Here is a 19,773-nt window from a genome sequence, read left to right as displayed (position 1 = left end):
AGCTGTTCCATTGTTTGCCACCCCTGACTAATCCGATAGAGTGACATTATCTTGCAGACTAATGAGGCATGCAGTTTTAATACAATGCTATAATTAAACAGTATTTCACTGCACTGTAATAGGGACACATTACAGCATTCAGTCTTGCCACAGAGGAGCAGTATAGATCAATAATAAGTATGTGTGTGAGGTACATGTTAAGCACTGAACACATATATATTCTGTTTCACAATCATCAGATACATTATCCTCGATGTATTACTCCTTGTTAAGTGCTACAGTCCCCTGTTAACAGCTGAGCCCAGTCAAATATCACACCTGACTGCAGATGTCAGTAGATAAAATTGGTAGTAGCAATTCAAATAGAGCGGGTTACAGACCGAATTTTTACAGCTGGCCCTGGAGTCACAAGAACATGTAGGGGTTTCCCTATTGTTGTCTTCATTCTCACCGTAATTGGTCTTTGGGGGAAAGTGGCCTTTAGTTCATTGGGGTACTATGGAGTGTACTTCCCAGAGTTGGGGAAAAAAAGCCTCGTTATTTCTTTTATTTTGCTCTTGTTTATTTGTTGTGCTGAAGTTTGTACCCAACAGAAGCTGAAAGAAATGGGAATGTAGTAAATAACTTCATTAAATCTACAGTCAAAAAATGAAATCTCGGTTGTCAGTCACACAGGTCTTTCATATCACCTCTGGGCTTGTTGTTTTTTTTATTTTTTTTTTAACACTGCTTTTCAGAATCTGCACAAATTCACAGATCTTCATAACATAAAACATTATTTTATGTCACTGGCTGAGTGACTAGGATAAGCAATCCGGATCTTATGTATAAGGATAGAGAATCCAGATTACATCTGCACAGCACTGATTAAAAAAAGCCATCAATTTTTAGCAGTGGTACTAACAGAAGAAATGCAGTTTGCTGACTCTGCCTACCGTGAAGTAGGCCAGCACTGTGATAGGCTGACATAGATCAACATGATAACAAATTAAATAAAACCACCCCATAACCTGAACCAATCAGGCCAGCCTGGGGAGCTCCAGCTTTAAAGTGGAAAACAGGTTTATAGACTTAATGATAGACTCAATAGGAAGCTCATTGATTCTTGATTGGAATTCCAGAGACTGCAAACGATACCCTAATCCATTAGCCAGGAAATGACTGATGACATAAGATAGCATACCAACATTACAGTTAGGATGTGCCTCTGTAGTACCAATTTATGAAAAACCCTATTTTGGGCAAATGAGGTAAGATGGTATTGGGATATTAGATCTTCCCTCCATAATACAGTTCCTGTTTCCATATTCACAGTTCTGTGAACGTTTATTTCATTGGGAATTTGAAGCTTTTCAGGTAAATGGTGCACAATACAAACAGAAAAAAGTGACCAAAAACACTGAAGACAAGATTATAATAAACCTTTTAAGGGTTGATAGACGGTGAGATAGAGACTGGCAGCACCAGGGTTATTTACCTCAGTGGTTCCAGCGATAGCTCTTCTGCTCTAATGTTGATCAACCACAGCTTTGTGGAGACAGGATTAGGGTTCCTGTGTAATATTCCATTTGCTTCTGGCTAAGAAGAACCAAAATAGGCCAAAAAATATAACTGTAGTAAAATGTTTAGCTTTGATAAGCATGAATTCAGCCTTTATATCTGAGGTTTCTTTTTCTTTATCTCAGTTGTTAACAATCTTATGGATTCATTGTCTTTTGTAGTATTTCTGTCAATGATGTCCAAGGTGACATGTATCACAATAATTAGATGTATTACTCACAGGTAATATGAAAATCCTATTTTAATGTAGTGGTACTTGAAAATTATTTTGCATTATTTGGTTATCATAGGATCTCTGGATACACAAGATTTACTTCCAAGCAAAATAGGTATAATAAATATAAGGTCCTGTTTGGTAGAGAGAAATAAATTAACAAAAGAGAACAAAGGAGAAATGCAAACAATAAAACACAAAGGAGCCCTTCCTAATGGAGAAATGAAAATATTAGACAGCCCTGTCATGGCTTGTGCCTCCCAGCCTTCTCTGTGGAGTGCACATTGTAAGAGATGGTCTACTCCCAGCCAATGGCAGAGCAGCCAAGCCATCTGCTCGTGCTGTTTCCAAGACGGGGATAGATGGGAGCCCGCCCTTACTGTCCTGTGGATGTCAGCTTGCTCTTTGTTGGCTTGAAGCAGCCATACTGCTGATCCAGAAAAGGCCTACAACAGGTGGAGATGCTGGTGCATCCTGGAGGCTTGTCACGGATAGGGTCACCCCTACATGCTCACGATTCCACCGTCTGGCACAGATCCTACCTGAGTCAGGTTCATCGTGAGTGTAGCGTTGGCACGGAAAAGGCCGGAAGAGGGGCACTTCCACTAGATGCACAGACGTGTCAACAGTGACCCACAAGTGTGTCACTGGCATTGGGTGTCAGCTGTGATTGAGACCCAGCCAAAGGGCTGCAGGTTTGAATCCTAGAACAGGATAATGTTTTTGTGTAAGGGTATCTGTCAATCAAATGAATGACAGATGAACATGAATGAAAAGACAGTGTTGCTAATCACGACACTACAGTTATTTGTGCCTGTATATGTGGGACGGAGGGAGGCAATTGACAATCTGCAGCAATTTTAAAGATCTGTGTTACTCGGCAAGCTTCAGGAGTATACCAATACTTGATTTTAATAAAAAAGTTATATTTGGAACAACAATCTGGAAGAGTCAGCAGCGTGTTTTCTGTCATGTATATGTTAGCTGATGTTTTTGTATTGTTTGTATCGACATTGCAAAATAAGGCTGTGCCCTGAAGGACACCATCAGAGGCAGCCGTGTATGTAATTTACTCCAGGAATCAATGTTTCATTTTACACCACATTACTTTCCCCCTCTCTGAGTCCTGCTTTGTGCCAGTTGAAAATAGGGGCCTGACATTAGGTTTATTCTCTTTTTTTATGATTTCTAACAGAACAAAACAGAACAGAACAGAGACTTTTAAGACTTTCCATCATCAGCACACCCATTACCCTTTATCTAAAAGCTCAACAAGTAATTGCATAAACACAAAACAAAAAATAGCTGTTATGAAATACAAAACGTGTAAAAATACACCATAAAAAATAAGCCAAATCACAACCTGAACACATAAACCATACAACCTACACACACCTGCACCCATTCAAAGACACTCTTTAGGATGCATTACTGCAAAGAAACAGATGGTCACTGAAATCTCTCTATGTAGCAACTTGATACAATAAAATTATGAGTGCAGTCATTGTGCTTCCTTGGGCTGTTACGCAGGGGGTGCTGCGAGGTCTGCATTGTGCAGTGTGCCCCCTTTAAGACTCCCAGCTTCTACTGTGACTTCACGCAGCTGTGGAGTGTCCTGTCCTGTGTGGAGACTTCCTAACAGAGCTGAATGCGGAGCTTCACAAGCCTTCTCAATGAGCTGGGGACAATCAGAAGCACACACACACACTGCCACCCTGTTACATCATAAGTCATCACAGTGAGCTAACAGTTTTATACACATTTCCATACCACTTGCTATTAAATGTGAAATTTACTAGGGTGTCCTCAACACTACTCTTTGACTGATTGGAAAACTTCAGTGGATCTACCTCTACCAAAATATCTTATCTAATATATGTGTCCCAAATATATTCAAGATATCAGCCCCAAAAAGGTCTTCATTACAAACCATGTTATACCTATTTGGGATCCACCAACGGTGATTTTTTTTTTTCTTTCACAATCAGCAGTATAGCCTCACAGTTTTCTCAATGCCGTGTATATGTAGCTAAAACAAGTCTTTTGTTTTTTCAGCCTAACATGCCTGGAATCCAGCATTGTAGATATTGTTATGGCAATTTGCCATCCAGGATATAAAGGCTTTTGGGCAGCAGTGTGCTTACAGAATGAATTATGGTTACATAAATAGGTCATTGTTACTTAAAGCTCCTGTCTCTGGATAGGGTAAGGTGTGGAGACAGTGGCTTGAAACTTTGACCGACTTTTTGTGCTTCACAGTTAAGAGAATACAATTCAAGACTGTGTTTTTCGTCAAGGGTGCAAGAGTAAAGGGCGAGCCTATATTCGAAGTTTTACCTTTTCTTTGTTTCTGTAACCACTGTAAACGTTTTCCATTCCACTAAACCTGAAAGGACTGGTTCCAGAGTACTTTTGTACCCTAGTTTCTTTCCACATAAAACCGAAATGTGTGTCATTCCAGAAATGTCGTGAAGCAGAGGTGGTACTTCAACACACACACACAATGGCATTTTCTATTCACATATCCATCTCCGCGCTCCGCATAATATTAACACATTTTTTAAAAAGCGAGGACAGGGATTTGCTTCTCTGTCACTTTCGTTTTTACAACAACAAAGCTTGTCCACATTGGCAAAAATACCGCTTCCCATTACTACCTGGCCTTTTAAAAGACTCCCTCAAACGCGACTACAACCAGAATCCGGAAGCGGGATCCTTTCCCTACAGAGGGAACCGTCAGGAAGCGGAACTGAAAAAAAAACGTCAGTTGTCACTAGTGATGGCGGATGTGGTGGAGATAGACACCATGAAGAATTACCACGGGGGCTTCGAGAAAATAGACCATGATATGAGCCGATATCCCTACTGTATCGTTTGGACGCCTATCCCAGTGCTGTCGTGAGTTGCTTTGGTCGTCAATGTGCATGTTTAAGTTGCTTTAATTCACTTATCCTTCTGTTGTTTTGAGGCGCCAGCTAGCCAAGTTAGCTATAGTAGTCTAGCTATCGTTTCTCCTCCGGAGCGCTCGGTCGATGACATCTTCAATTCATCATTCACCTGTATCTAATACATATACAAACCAGGATTTACCGTATCACATTACGCATAGTCATTTAGCTTGCTAACGTTAACTGGATTGGTAACTTTGTTAAAAAAACACACACACAGGTGGGTTTAAAATAAAGTTTACTGCACATATGAGCAAGGTACGCTTTTGTGACTAACATAACAGACTTTCTTGTCATAGTTAGTGTAATGATGATGGAATTTGTGAGCACGTTATTCTTAAACCGTTTCATGCGTTATTCGTGACTGTTTAGCTAACGTTAGGTACCGATCCGATCTGTGCACTGGCAATGATGCCATTGCCGTTGCCAAGGACGGGCGATGCTCAGATTTGCATAACAACGGGATGCCACGAGAAAGTTTCACCCGATTCGGAATAGCGATGTGGCACGCGCGGACATGGAGCGCAAGCAGTAAAGCCGAGGGAAAATGCCAGCGTTGTAATTAGCACTGTAGCTAGCTAGCTTTGTGCTCCTGACCACCCAGAACCGCCTGCGCAGTCACCCGTTAACACAATTGCAATACAGCGTAGTTTGGTTAGGTAGTTGTCTGTCTGTCTTAAAGAAAGAAAAAGTTAACCTCTTTACGCTTTGCTTTTGCGAAATATTTGGCCAGGCAGTAGCCTTACTACCTGTAGAAGGGCGAGTCATTGATCGTAGCAGATGAGTCTGCCCTGTCACCACACCGCTGTTCGATCTTTAGTGTTAGCTGGCACTATATCTTTGCAGACTTAAATGTAGCCTATTTTCCATCAGAGCTGTCCATATCCAAATTTCTTGCTCTGCTCGGGTGGCGTCCCACGTGAGGAACTGAATTTAACTTAAACCCTACAGTGTATGAGTCTAAAGCCTTTTGTACAACTCTGTTTACTGTTCTGTCAAAAGTTTAGCTCAAGGAAGCTGGTGAAATCCTGAAATTACACTCAAACCAGGCTGGAATGTGGAGCTCTCCACATTTAAGATGACCCATTTAGCAGTGGTGTGAGAAGGAATAGTCTCAACAGAGCTGGAGAAAGATTGGTGTGTGTGTGTGTGTGTGTGTGTGTGTGTGTGTGTGTGTGTGTGTGGGGGTGTGTGTGGGTGTGGTGGGAGGGTTGACATCCTCGATACTAGAGTGTGTACAGGAGTGTGTGTGTGTGGGTGTGTGACGCCAGCCCTAGATTCCCCTGTTCCCCCTGGGGGGGTCAGCTGCATCTATGTGGGTCAACAGTTGTCTCCAGGAAGCCTTCCGAGATTAGTGTTCCCCGGTACGTTTTCTGGGATGCGCATTGCGTACGCCCTGCTCCACTTCACCCCGGTAGAGAATACCGGGGTGAAGTACTGAATACATACCGAATACATAACACACAACGATAATGTCCGCACATATAAATCTCAACACATAAGGAATCCTTGCGGAGGCCGTTGAACAGATTATATTACAAGCTGCCACTCTCTGAGATGAAATTGTGTAGGGAGCAGAGATGGAGGCCCTCCATGCTTATGAGGTTAAAAGTAAAGCACTGCTCTGGAGAAAAGCTTTGCTGGAATAAGCTGACTCCCTCATCATTATTTGAAGGTCGCCTGTTGGGGACACTTTGAGGGAAGAGGCATTTGGAAGATTAGTTTTAGACCTGCTCGAACCTTCTGTGACTGGTGCCCTTTGAGCGGTGACTGGTTTACGGTGCGGTGATTAGCACAGCGAGGATACCTCGCAAGATGGGATGTATCCTCCAGAGACCAAAATGTTGGCATTATAGGACTGTATATAGGGTCACTCTCTATGGAATTAAGGGTCATTCTCTGTGAAAGTAATTCCGGACAATTGCTTGCCTTTGGAGGGACGGTTAACCGTGCAGATACTGGCCGCTGCAGATACACTGCAGATGACGGGCTGTCTGCTTCAGATGTGCAGGTGATCAAAGTTCACTAACATGTGACCTCCTTCCCCAACACCTCCGCTTCCTTTGTCATTGATCTGTGTTTGTCATGGGAGGATGGTTGTGATATTATTTCATATCTAATGAACAGGCCCACATATTTGTTTTGTTTATTGCAGAATCAGCCTTACGTAAGTTGGGTCAATTTTTTTGATCTTGGGCTGCAATTAGCAAAAAAAAAAAAAAAAAAAAAAACCCACATTCTTGATTTTTAATTTCTTTCTGATGTGGTGAAGCTGAGCAAATTTCATTTTTGTCTGTTATGAATTGGTGCACTGCATGGAGGGGAAATGAAAGGTGTATTGCAGACTAATGCTTAATCTTAAATGAGGAATTGGAAATTTTTGTTCGCAGATCTCAGTATTTTAAGAGCTGACAATGCGTTGGCATGTAAAGTAAATAGACCCAAAGCAATGCATAAAGTACGATGTAAGTCACAAATACCGTTGCCGCTCTGCTGTTCTCATGCACTTGCTCAAAGTGGACTGTCACTCCTGGGATGAGATTCAGGATGCGTGATGGTCCTGTCTCACAACACTGGTGCCGCTAATGTCAGCTCATGTCCGTAGTCAGTGATCATTTCATCAGAGTTTCTCGGAAAACAAAACAGTCTTGAAGCCCCCTCTATGTCGAGGAAGTTGTTTTCCATTGGTTAAGAGGCACCACCTACCTTAGCCACCAGAAACGGTCATACGGGAGGGTGATTTTCCTGTGATCCAGTCAAAGAGTAAAAAAAATCATCTTTATCCCTAACGAATTTTCCTTTTGCTGTACTAAATATAAAAATGGCTGTATGTGGTATCTGGACTTGCAGGTTGGTTGAATAAAGTGAAGGGTCAGTGTACCAGGAGCAGCTCTGGCCTAATCGGACGGGGACACCTGACACCTCTTTTTGTCCTCTCATTGTGCAGCTGTGCGGTGTTACACTTCAGCAGCTCAGATGTCCTCCTCTGTCACTCTGCTTTTCACAAGTGCCAGCAAACGCTTGTGAAAAATTAATCGGATGAAGAATTTGCGGGTTAATTTATGACAGTAGCAGCTTCAATTTACAATTTACTTTAATTTACTTGTTGAAAAACAACAAGTCTCTTTGTTGAGCATCCGTCAGAAATGGCTTGTCTTTTGATCTCTTTTCTGGCACCAACATCGCCCCACACTTTTTGTACAGTAGGAGTCACTGTTGCATAAATCCTCATTTTTTTCTGTACTCTGTATGGAACTTATTGCAACATTTTCACTATATGCACTGGGATAAAACAGCCCCTTTTAAAGTGCAGCACCTGAACAATTAACCTGTGTGAGGAGCACTGACCAAACAAGTTCTTTTGCATTTTTTACATGGGAGAATGTCTTCACGGATTTCCGGAACTACTTGTGCAGTGTGACGCTGTCACCGTAATGGAAATAAAGTGAAGGAATTACTGAGTGCTCAGTGCTTTGCCCATCCATCTCTGCTGAGAGCTGACTGCTCAGCTTGGTACGCATTTCACAAAATGCCAGAAACCAGGGAAGCTGAAACAATGTGGCTGAAATGAGTTTGAAAGAACCCACCAAAAGAGGTTTTGTTCCAGTCCTTTTGCTTTGCAGACAGCAAGTCTAACACAGACAGTCCCTGCCCCGAATTTTACAGCAGTACCATTATTGCTGTACCATCCGCAAGTCAAGAAGCCCAAGAGACTGTGGCAATCTAGAGCCAGAATACACAAACACACTGTAGCGAAGGGCGAGAGCAGTCACCCCACCCGGCCTCAAACCCGGGTCCACGGGGTACCAAACATGCCAAAGAGCCAGCTAACTTCATCATACACACCAACTGATGTATTGCTTTGTTTTTCAATGTTGTTTCTTAAGTAACATCAGTTCACCTTTTTGGTAGCATCATGTACATTAGCTGGAGATAACTGTGTTGTGCTTTTTACTTTTGATCTTAGCAGTAGCATTGGGGATTTAGCCGGCAAAAGTTTGATAAGTGTGAAATGTGACAGCACTGTAAGTAATGTAGCTATTTAGTGGTCATATTTGCTGAGTAAAACTGTATTCATTAGTTCCTATGTCACCAGTGTGATTTATATATCAGGTGGTTTTAACCTGTGCTCTTTTTTCACAGTCTGTTACAGAGCTGAGTGGTAGGGATAGAGACAGATTGGATAGATAGAGCGGAAGGTAGACTAGAGATACAGCTTGAAGAGATGAGTTTTCAGCTTTCTCTTGAAGGCACCCAGGAAGTCCATTGTACAAATCTGATATTTTTGGTAGAGGCTTTTTTGATATTTAATACACCCTGTTTTAACAATTGTTAGAGTACTGATGTGCTTCAGTTGTCGTAAAATTCCACGCCTCCCTGTGATTGATGTTTAAACAGGGAAACTGAAATCATCTGAAGCCACATCTTTTCATGCAGCGCTCCCATTCATTTGCTTTTGTGTAATGAGTACAACTTGACCCCGTTGTATTCTCAGTTGTACATCATTCTGGTCCCAGTATCACTCAATCCTCGGATTGTAAGACATGATTAGTTTAATGAACAGTTAACAAAATGAACAGAACCTGGAGTATTGACAGACTGTAGGCTACTAATTAAAACAGGACATTTTTGAAACTCTAGTGTGATGGGTGAGCTTAGAGTTATTGACGCTTATCAGAACTCCGTTGTATCCTTCAAGCTGTGTTCGAGCTCTTTCAGCTCATTGGTGGTGCTGGTGGTGGTTTCATACTTTCCTAAGTGACAAGCTACAGCAGGAAAGGAGCTGCTGAGATATGCCGTGATTCTGATGATTCAAAGATTCATCTAAAAGAGTACTCAGTTGTGGGAGCTTTGAAGAAACAAACGTTAGGTTTGCACCCTGGGCTAATGAACGAACGCAAACAGAAAGTGGAGTGTTACTGCTCGGTGATACATGCTCCTTCAGTCTCGGCCCAGCAGATCTGGAGGAAAATGAGCTCCAGTGTCAGGATGCTGTAGCTTGAAAAATCTATAGGGTTTTGCAACATTGCGGAAAACAAGCGGTTTGTTTGTGTTCCCTCCTTCCCAGCTCTTAATCATAAACTGACACCAAATCCCTCTCCAGCCTTCCACGCCTTCGTGTCCTCGCTCCTGCAGAATTATCTCACCATCTTAGCTGTCCCCTCTGAAGGCATTTTCCCCTCAGCTTTTGAAGTTGGGTATGCCAGTCCTCCTCTTTACTTTTGTCATTTACGTTTACATTATTCTCATTTAGCAGATGCTGTTATCCAGAGCGATTTACATAGGTTACAATTTTTGCATGTTATCCATTTATACTATTGGATGTTTACTGAGGCAGTTCTAGGTAAAATACCTTGCCCAAAGAAACAGCAGCAGTGCCCCGGCGGGTAATCGAACCAGCAACCTTTTGGTTACGAGCTTTACCACTACGCTTACTGCTATCCTTACCGCTATGTTATACCACCACATACCTCACTGTGCTACACTGCCTAATACCAATTCACAATATCCGGGGTTGTCGCGTTGTGCTTGCATACCTGAACTGGGTAGTTCTCGTGATTTTGGGTCGTGCGCGTGGGTTGCTCTGTGAAGCTGCTGAATGGATTCATGCCTGGGAAAGGCAGGAATATCCAGGCAGCATGGCAGAAATCGCCCCACGCTGGATGGTTGTGCAGACGGTGAAAACATACGGTGGCAGCAGGTGTGGTGTGCAACACACCATTGATTTTAATGGAGTTCGGTTTCCTTTCTGATTGAAGTGCTGGGGAAGGCATGTTAGCAGGCGTTGGCCTCTGAAAGGTGGAAGTGAACTGTGCGGGAGTTCTCAGTGTTGCCCAGGGCTTTGGAGCAGCAGTTTGGACCTGGATGATGTGGCTTTACCTTATGTTTGAAAGACATTGCTCTCTAGCTGGGTCATCATCTCTTGATATGTCCTGGCATCTCCCTTGATACTTTCAGGTTCTCAGAGCACTGTTTGTAGGGAGGGCATTCTGTAGATTCTAATGATGACTTCAGGGAGTAGTTTGTTTGTGGCATGTCATGATGTGTTTCAGTTATAAACAGTTTTCACTCATTTCCTACACTTACTGCATAAGTGGATAAGTGGATCACTGCGTAAGTGGATCTTTGAAGGTGAATTCTGCCGCTCTCTGAGCTGAGGGTGTGGAGCTTCAAGCATCTTCATATTGATCAAACCACCTTTTTTTTTTTGCTGCTAAGTAGGTAATAGGTATGGCGAAGATGTGTCTGTTAAAGAACAGACGAATCAGATCACCTAATTCGGGAGCGAGACCAGGTGTGCTTTGTAGCTCAGGGTTGTCTTAACAGTGTCCATGGGTGTTCTGAACTGCTGTTCATTTGTTTCGTGTAGTCCTCTTATGAGCAAATAGGCCAACAAAAGAACGTGTGAAAAAGCTGCTGCAGCTGTGGATATAATAGGACATTGTACTCTGGTAGAAATTAAATGAATCACCTTGCACATTATCGTGCTTTTATTTTTGGTAACACTGAAGACCTGCCAGATACTCTACATTCAGCTCTGTGCTGTACGTCAGCCAGTGAGGGGCACAGAAAGACACACACACAAAGGAGATACAGGCCAGGGCCTGAATGAAAAAGCAATCCAAAGAGTGCGTTTTTTTTTCTTCTTTTCGCTAAACTCTTTTCAACCAAATACACAATTCACGCATTATTAATGTATATTAGTTTTTTATCAGCGTTGAAACAATAGTTGACAGCAGAGAATTTACATTATTAAGGTAGGGTGGAAGGTCCCTGCAGTACTGGAGACAGTGGTCATTTGGGTCCCTAATTTGCAGTGTGACCTTTGAAAAGCAAGCATTTATGGAAATTGTCAGAAATCTATTTTAATTAAAATAATTATACCCCTGGGGTGTCAGTTTTCAGGTCAGCAAACAACTCCTCACTTAAGTGTTCTTTGTCAATACCTGATGTGAGCTTCCAAAAATCACAATTTGACAAATGTGTTGTGACTCATCTAAATTCATTTTTTTCTGAATTTTTTGGAACTGAAGGTAATATAGAACATTACTTTTGCTTTTCCAATTGGCAATGCAGGATCAGTGACCACTGTCTCCTGCTGGTGCTCAGTTGATGGCTTTGTGTTTTCCTCCTGTTCTGTATTGTCTTTTTTTGTCCTTTGTTTTAGTCGCCTGTATCATATTCTCTCCTATTTACAGGTGGCTGTTGCCATTTATCGGACACATGGGAATCTGCACTTCCTCAGGAGTGATTAGAGACTTCGCTGGGCCGTACTTCGTCTCTGTAAGTAAACAGCAGTTCCTTTGCTCAGTCCTTTCTCAGTTACCTTTTGTTCTGTTTAGACCTATACTCCATTAAGTGCAGTAGAATCTCTTTTAGTTTGGTTTGGATTGTGACATCACAAGTGCGATCTGTGATTGATAAGCCCCCAGTGGACCTGGGACTTGTCTGCTGTGAGCTAATTTTCTCTGTTCGGAAGTCACACACAGTTTCGTGTTTTTATTCCAGACAGGTTACATAAGATCATTCAAACTGCATCTTACCTCTAGCGTTATGTGACTTATGCATATTACTGATATTGCCCAGTGAGACCTCACTTTATCTGGAATTTGGCAGTTCGGACCTGTGAAGATGTCAGCAGTAAATTTAAGGTATTGATCAGAGTGGTCTGTAATGCTCTTCTCAGTGTTAATGCTCAAGTGCATAAATATTCTTGCAAAGTTTGTTGCCAATGCTCACCCGAGTGAAATGTTCAGTACAAGATGTTCAAAAGCCGGTTCTTTTGTTCATGCCACAGACTGGCTGTGGAGAAAGCTAATATTGCAGTGGTGAATTGCCTTTCACCCTGGCTGGCTGCAGAGTGATGATAAAGACTAATGCTTTTGTGGATGTCAATACTGACCTGCATTATTATCTATTCTGAGGAAATTCACAGACGGCATATTCCTCAGACAGCATATGCTAGTCCTTAGCGTGCAGCAGGAACAGAAAGACCGCTAAAAGGACAGGAGACCTGCATTCATGTGGTCAAAGATGACGTGTGTGTGCTTTTATGGCTAAAGACGTATACACACATGCTGCATTTTTCAAAAATCTTCTCAACAGCTCGCAGAGTTGGATTCAGCATTACAAATTCCACGCCTCGGTTATTTGGTCTCTTTCAGAAGAGGATGCTAGCTCAGCCCGTGCAGTGATTTGTCCTGACCCTGTATTTCATGTGTCTAAGCAGTTTTCCCCCCATGTTGTGCGTTGGGCTGTAACTCACGTTTTGCTCTTCAGGGAAAAGACGAATTGCATTACAATTGCAGAAACCACAGGGATCACCAGCCTGTCAAAGCAAACAAATAAGCCGGTCTTTTGTGTTTTCCCATGTCTCATGTACATGGTGTTCCCATGCCATATTTCCCACGTTTCTTTAGAGAGCAGTTCAGTGAAGCTTCATCCTGGGGATCGATGTCGGGCTCAATACTGTCCCCCCAAATAACCCCAAACCCCAATATCTGAGTGCACCCACCTGGCCGAAAATGAAAATCCATACCAGTAAGATGTGAAGGGATTGTTCAGTAGCCCAAAGCACATTGGGAAAATGCTCTCTCTGAGATGAGATGAGATGAAAATCTTATCTTTATATCCATAGTTTTGAACCCACCTGGATGTGTAATGTCTTTAAAATTCACGCTAGTATCTCTGAAGCAGTCGCTGATGTCTCTGCAGAGCTCACTGCTAACTGCTGTCTTGTTTTGCAGGAGGACAACATGGCTTTCGGAAGACCGACAAAGTGAGTCCATTTTTTTAAAAAAAGCAACCTCTTCCACTCTGGCAATGTTGTCTGTCTCCTGAGTCTAATTCACCCTCACATTGTTCAAGGTCCCCGCGCGGGACGGCGGTTTCTCTCTTAATCCTGAAACGACTGTGCTGTAAATACGCCTGAGAACAGGACGGCCAGCGCCCCAGGCCAAGATAACGCTCTCTAACGCGCTCTTTAATTCGGTCAGAGCGCCGTGCCGTCGTAGAGGAGCGCGCCGTGCAAGGGGTCGTAACGTTGTTGCGACGTCTTTTTCCAGGTACTGGAAGCTGGACGTTAACAAGGTGTACGGCAGCGGCTCCAACGCGTGGGACACGGCGGTGCACGACGCTTCGGAGGAGTACAAGCACAGGATGGTAATAACCCTGGGGGGGGGGGGGGGGGGGGGGGGGGCTTAATTTTTATTAGCTGCAGGTTGTTCCTTACTGCCAGTTCCTTAGTGAACACGTCGTACCAGTGAAGCAATTTGTAACCCAAAAACTGGAAGAGAGAGAAAAGGAAAGGAGGGAGTGTGTGTGTCTGTCTGTCTGTCTGTCTGTCTGTCTGTCTGCCGGCGTGCCTGCCTGCCTGTCTGTGTGTCTGTCTGTCTGTCTGTCTGCCGGCGTGCCTACCTGTCTGTGTGTGTCTGTCTGTCTGTCTGTCTGCCGGCGTGCCTGCTTGTCTGTTTGTGTCTGTCTGTCTGTCTGTCTGTCTGTCTGCCTGCTTGCCTGCCTGTCTGTGTGTGTGTGTGTGTCTGTGTGTGTAAGAGGTGGAAACGCATCAGAGGCAGTCTCCTGCTGTGCACTTGAAGAGGGGGTCTGGCTTTTTCTGCATTTTTTTGTTTCACGGAGACGGAACAGAAGCGCCGTGCTCACTGTGGCGGAGCCTGAAGGTGGCCTAGAGAAGAGGGAGTGTGTGGTCTGCACTCTCACCTCTGGGGACATGGAACCACCTGCAAAGACCCTATCCAGTCAAAGGAGTCATTTTTCATTTTTTACATTATTTAGGAAATGGGAAAAAGCTAAATGCAGCCTAAATTCCCTATGTAGCTGTTTTTATTCACAGAAAATGTGTCAGATCTAGCTCTCGGTCTGCAGTCTTTCATCGGCACCTAAGCCAGGATGTAAGCCTGCAGACTGGCCAGACGGGGCCCAGAACAGTGGCTTGATGCCACTTTTTTGTTGCTGTGCTTCTGTATCTGTTACACTGTTACGTACTGTATATGCAGTGGATTCAGTTCATTGATATGGAGTTCATTGATATGGTATGAATATGGAGTAATCGTTGCGTAAGATTTTCTCAGCTTCCCAGAGATGGAAATTGGTTTTCAAAAATGACCACTTATGTGATCACCAACTTGCTAACCCTTCTGAAGCCCGCCTAATTACACTCTAGCTGCACTCCATGGAGCCGGGGTAGTCAGCCAAGCAGCTACATAGCAATCATCTGCTATGGGTTTGCAGTCAAAAGGCCATGATTTTAGTTTGTTTTTATCCGGGAACATTTAGCGCTACGTTTTGTAGCAGTGTTGATTGAGTATTTGTAATTGTGTTTAAAGCATTTTTATGGCAGTGCTGATTGCAACTTTGCAGCGGTGTTGAACACTTGTTATGCAGTGGTGTTGTTTGCGTGTGTGTAGTAGTGTTCACTGTGTGTTTTGTGGTAGTGGAGTTTATTGCATGCTGAGCACTGCAGTTTGGTTTCTTTCTTGCTTTCTCGTTGCGTTCGCCACATTTCCATGATTTATTGTATGCAAGAGGCTTTGCCTTTCCTCGTAAACGTGTTTTAGAGTCCCTGCCCAACACCTATGTAATTAATGAGAATGAGAAATGCTGACTACCATTCCAAAAGCATTCCTTTCTCTGCATATGGGGAAAAGGCCTCCTTAGTATCCCCCAGCTCCACTGCCCATTGGCTCAAACGTGAGTGTACACGCCACTCCCCCCTGACGGGCTCCCAGCATTCCTTTTCCCACTGTGTCGGAGAGGACAGGGGGAGAAATATGTCCCACCTTGGAGCTAGATTCCCTCTCGCTGTAGAAATTGCTGACGTCCGCCATATCCCGGTTTGAGTCATGTGGTCTCGGCTGGTTTCATGAAGGCACAGCATGGGGACGTGCCTGCATACCACTACCCTGTGTGCACACCCACTGAATATTTATGCAAATGAGAAATAATATGACGGGATGGTATTTTAGGAAAGATGTGGTAGCGCACTGGGCTTCTTTTGAAATTTGGCTCTGACAGAGGTCCGTTTAACTGCATTGTTAAAAGCACAAACCCAACTGTATGCCTGTCTTTTTTTTTTTTAGCATTGCTGGAGATGCCCTGTAAATTTATGGATGCCCCAATTTTATTTTTAGACTCGTTATTTAACCAGATTTATTTACACTGAATAAAATAACTGAAATGTTCCTATTAGCTATGTAGTGCTATTGCTGCTGTAACATATTTCTACAACAGCACATTGTAATAATCATATCAACAGAGATCATCATAAACCTATGAAATTAAGTACACAATGGGTGTAGGTTTGTCTGTTACATTGGTAAGGTTTGGGAGAAATGTTTTTTTTTTGTAACATGGATGCCCTTTCTCCACTCCTCTCCTCAGCACAACCTGTGCTGTGACAACTGCCACTCTCATGTTGCCATGGCACTCAACCTGATGCGCTATGACAACAGCACCTCCTGGAACATGGTCAACCTCTGCCTGATGTCCCTCATCTACAGCAAGCACGTCAGGTGAGCTACCGGTAATGGCCAGCAGGGGGAGGCGCTGATTGAGAGACATGGCATTGCACTCTTGTGTTCTCTCTCTTTCTCCATAATAACAGTTAGGTGTCCACAGGAAATGCTGAGATATTTCGACCCATGTATGTCTGCCAAAAAATATTACGCAGGACTTTGCCAGTCGTTAGTAATTGAAAACAATTATTTGACCAAACGTAAACACGCATCGGGCACCGCGTGAGCCAGAAGTTACTTTTTGAATCGGCGCTGTTATAGCAATGTCACCAGATTGTTCTGAGGTTCACGGACACATCCCTTGCTGGAGATCTGTTCTGTGTAGGGAATTTACATTTTACATTTACATTTATTCATTTGGCAGGGAATTGTAACCAACCTTTACCTTCGTCGGGCTATACCCCAGTGAAAGAATGTTGACGTTATCTACTCTTTTTTTTTTTTTTTTTTTTTTACACACCTGGCCACACCTGCGGGCTTTCTCCAAAGCCCAGGGGACATGAGGCTCACTCTGTCCCTGTCACAGTGGGCAGGGCTTGGGTGAGGAGTGCCACCACCAGCCCTGGGGACAAGCCACGTCAAACATGCACCGCTTAGAGACTAAATTTATAAGGCTTTGGTCAAGGTGAACAAGGATTTTTTTTGTTGTTTTTTTTGTCTGAACTCTGACAAACCTGACCCCGTTTGTACGTTGTCTGCACCCGAGGTGGCAGTGTGTGGGGGGTGTCCTTCAGTTGGCAGGGGCTGTGTAATTCATCACGGAGTGCCGCGTGTCCCCCACACCCCCCAGACAGCGCCGCCGCTGCCACCGCCACTGCTGCTGCACTGGGTCAACAGATGCGTGAGCTGGGGAAGCGGAGGGGGGGGGTGTCGACGCAACGGCGGAGGTGACCTTCGGGGGGGGGTGGGCGGCCACAGGCTCCCGAGGGATTGTGGGAAAGGAGGAGGTGGCTCCACCCGTGTCCTTGGGTGTCCTCAGCAGGTGACGAATGCAGTCGCCGCAGGTTGAGTCAGTCGGGAAGGTCTGCCGCTAACGTGTACCAGAGGCAGATCTCCACGATGCGTGTCTTTGTGAACGTCAGCTCCTTTGGAATATAATGAAGCAGGAATAACACTAAGGTGCGAAGGACAGTGTGTAAAAATAATGCAACATCTGGCCACTGTCGTGTAATGGCTAGTCATTTAATAATTTATTAATAAAGCAGCAAATTAAAGCATCCTGGCACAATTTCAGAATTGCAAAATGTAATGCACAGAAGCTCCTCTGTTCAGTCTTCATCTTTTGTTTTTGGTTTTTGTGCATGTGTGCAAGTACGTTCTGTGCAGATTGAGGTCACAGACCGTAAGGCACACAGCTAGTGAGGGGAAGCAGGAGAGAGGCGGTGGGGTGGAAACTGACATGCAGCACGAGCCGCAGTATTGTAACCAAATTATTCACAAGCCAGCAATAAACCAACGGTTGATAAGCACCCCTAAACCCCCCCCCCCCCCCCCCCGTCAGAGAGAGGGGTGTGGGAGGAGCGTGCAGGCCCCGCTCTCAGTGTTCTGCTCTGTCTGTGCCGTGCAGCTGCGCAGCCTTCCTGAAGACCTGGCTCCCCTTCCTCCTCCTCACCGGCGCCATCGTCACCGTCACCCTGGCCCTGAACCTGCGGTGACCAAGAGGGAGCGAGAGAGCGAGGGAGGAAGAGGGAGAAAGAGAGAGAGAGAGGGAGGCAGAGCGGGATGGAGTGGGCACCGTGCACTCTGCGTGATCCGCGGGAGGGAGGCTCGGATCTCCAGGGTGACGCTGGGACCACGGCGGCTCGCAGCTACGACACACAGCAACCGGGATCCCGATGCAGACGAACCCGACCTTTTACAGAACCGCAGAGTCTGTTTTTCCTGATTCGGCAGGAGGTCGACGTTAAGACTCTGTTCAGTGGTTTCACCGCTTCATGTTAAAAGTTCTGCTGTTTACATGTTTTTACTTCTTTTGTATTTTCACACTACCACTTTACCGATAAGATTGACACCCCCCCCCCCCCCTTTGTCTGAAAAAAGCATCATCTGTCAGAGCAGGAAACCCCCTAACCTCCCCAAAAGAGACAGATTCAGGTAAGAAATGTTAGGTGGGGCAACAGCCTGTACCCATCTAAGGACACTGACCAGAGAATGACCAGTCATGTGCCCCTCACTTTATTTCATTGCATCCCTTCTCTCTGGGAAAAAAAAAGATTACTTGCTTTTGCCTGTTGACCCAATAGACAAGTGTCTTTAGCTTGTGACACAACTGTATTTCCCCCATCGGGGTGATGCTGGGAGACTGTCTGTACGGCTACGGGCCTGATGTTCTTCCAGCATCATCATCCTGACGTTTCCGGGGAAACGCGTGTTGGAAGTGAGGCTGGGTTTCCGCGTTGCTGTTCTCTGAGGTTTGTCATTGCTCTCCGCGACATTAGCGGGCTGCAGTGTACTCTTCCTCCATTCGTCTTTGGTGTTGCAGAATGACACTTATTTTTAAAACAGGGTATTTTTGTACATTGTCATGTGTGTGCAGGCTAACAACACCACACCGCAGAAAAGACACAAAGCTCAAGATATTGCATGTTGTTGATGATATATGATGGCGATCAAGCACTTCCGTATCAAATGCTGAAGGAATCTGTTTCCGATATGTTTTTGCTTTTCAAGGAAACCTTCTGTTTAAGAATATGTATTTTTACAAGGGTAACTTGACATAACTTCTTTCACAATGCCAGCTGAAACATTGCTTTTATCACTATAACCTAGCCTGTTTTGAAAGCTCTGGATGACACATGCAGACTGTAATGTTGTGACACAAATGTCTTTTTTTGTACTACGGCATGCCAATTGTGTCTTGGGGCATTCTGAAAGGTGTGGGATGACTTGATCATAGAAATGGAATTACAAGACTGAGTTGTATTGTTTGGTTATCTTAAAACTAAAATTTAATTCATCTTAAATCTAAAATTATTTGAATCTAAAATTTGAATCTGAAATCTGGAATAGACATACACGTTTTAGCTTCACATAAGCTTTTTTTTTTAGATAAAAAAAAAATTATCTTGAAGAAAAATGCTGATTTGATCATTTAAAATACAGCCTCTCAGCATTTACAGAACAGCATTTATGTTCTGTTGCTTTTACAGAGCCATTCTAGTAGTTTCATTTCTATGCTCTTGACGCCCACCAAACCCTTATGGAACGCTCTCAATTCCCAGCGATTTAAAAAGTGCTGTGTCTTGACTTTCAGAGGATAGCCAGCTGTGTGATGTATTGCATGGCAAGAGGAAACTGGCATGTCAATTTGATTTTCAAATAATTTGCAGAAATGCCTTGATATATGTGTGTGTTATGAGGGGAAGTGCAACAGTGAGATATTTGCTGTTTTTAGAGCTCTTATTCTTGCATTCATCTTTTAAAAAATGAATATCTGGCTCCAGTTGCTTGAGCATAGACCCCAGAATTATAATCTGTATTTAACTGCTGTTTATATGCCATTTTTATCACAGTGTATTGG

The 19,773-nt window shown here is 43.9% G+C and overlaps 1 protein-coding gene across 1 annotated transcript; it reads left to right on the top strand.

Annotated features, from left to right (window-relative positions):
• The first annotated feature begins 4,357 nt into the window (after positions 1–4,357).
• Positions 4,358–19,078, top strand: LOC118784860 (transmembrane protein 222-like). Its single transcript, XM_036539310.1, has 6 exons — positions 4,358–4,672; positions 11,922–12,006; positions 13,470–13,501; positions 13,788–13,884; positions 16,120–16,250; positions 17,821–19,078. Exons 1-6 carry the CDS (start codon positions 4,554–4,556, stop codon positions 17,906–17,908), a joined length of 552 nt encoding a protein of 183 aa, XP_036395203.1. The 5' UTR covers positions 4,358–4,553; the 3' UTR covers positions 17,909–19,078.
• Positions 19,079–19,773: the final 695 nt, after the last annotated feature.

The sequence above is a fragment of the Megalops cyprinoides genome, chromosome 10, assembly GCF_013368585.1.
Source record: "Megalops cyprinoides isolate fMegCyp1 chromosome 10, fMegCyp1.pri, whole genome shotgun sequence".
NCBI classification, from domain to species: domain Eukaryota; kingdom Metazoa; phylum Chordata; class Actinopteri; order Elopiformes; family Megalopidae; genus Megalops; species Megalops cyprinoides.
This window is presented reverse-complemented; position numbering and strand designations above follow the sequence as displayed.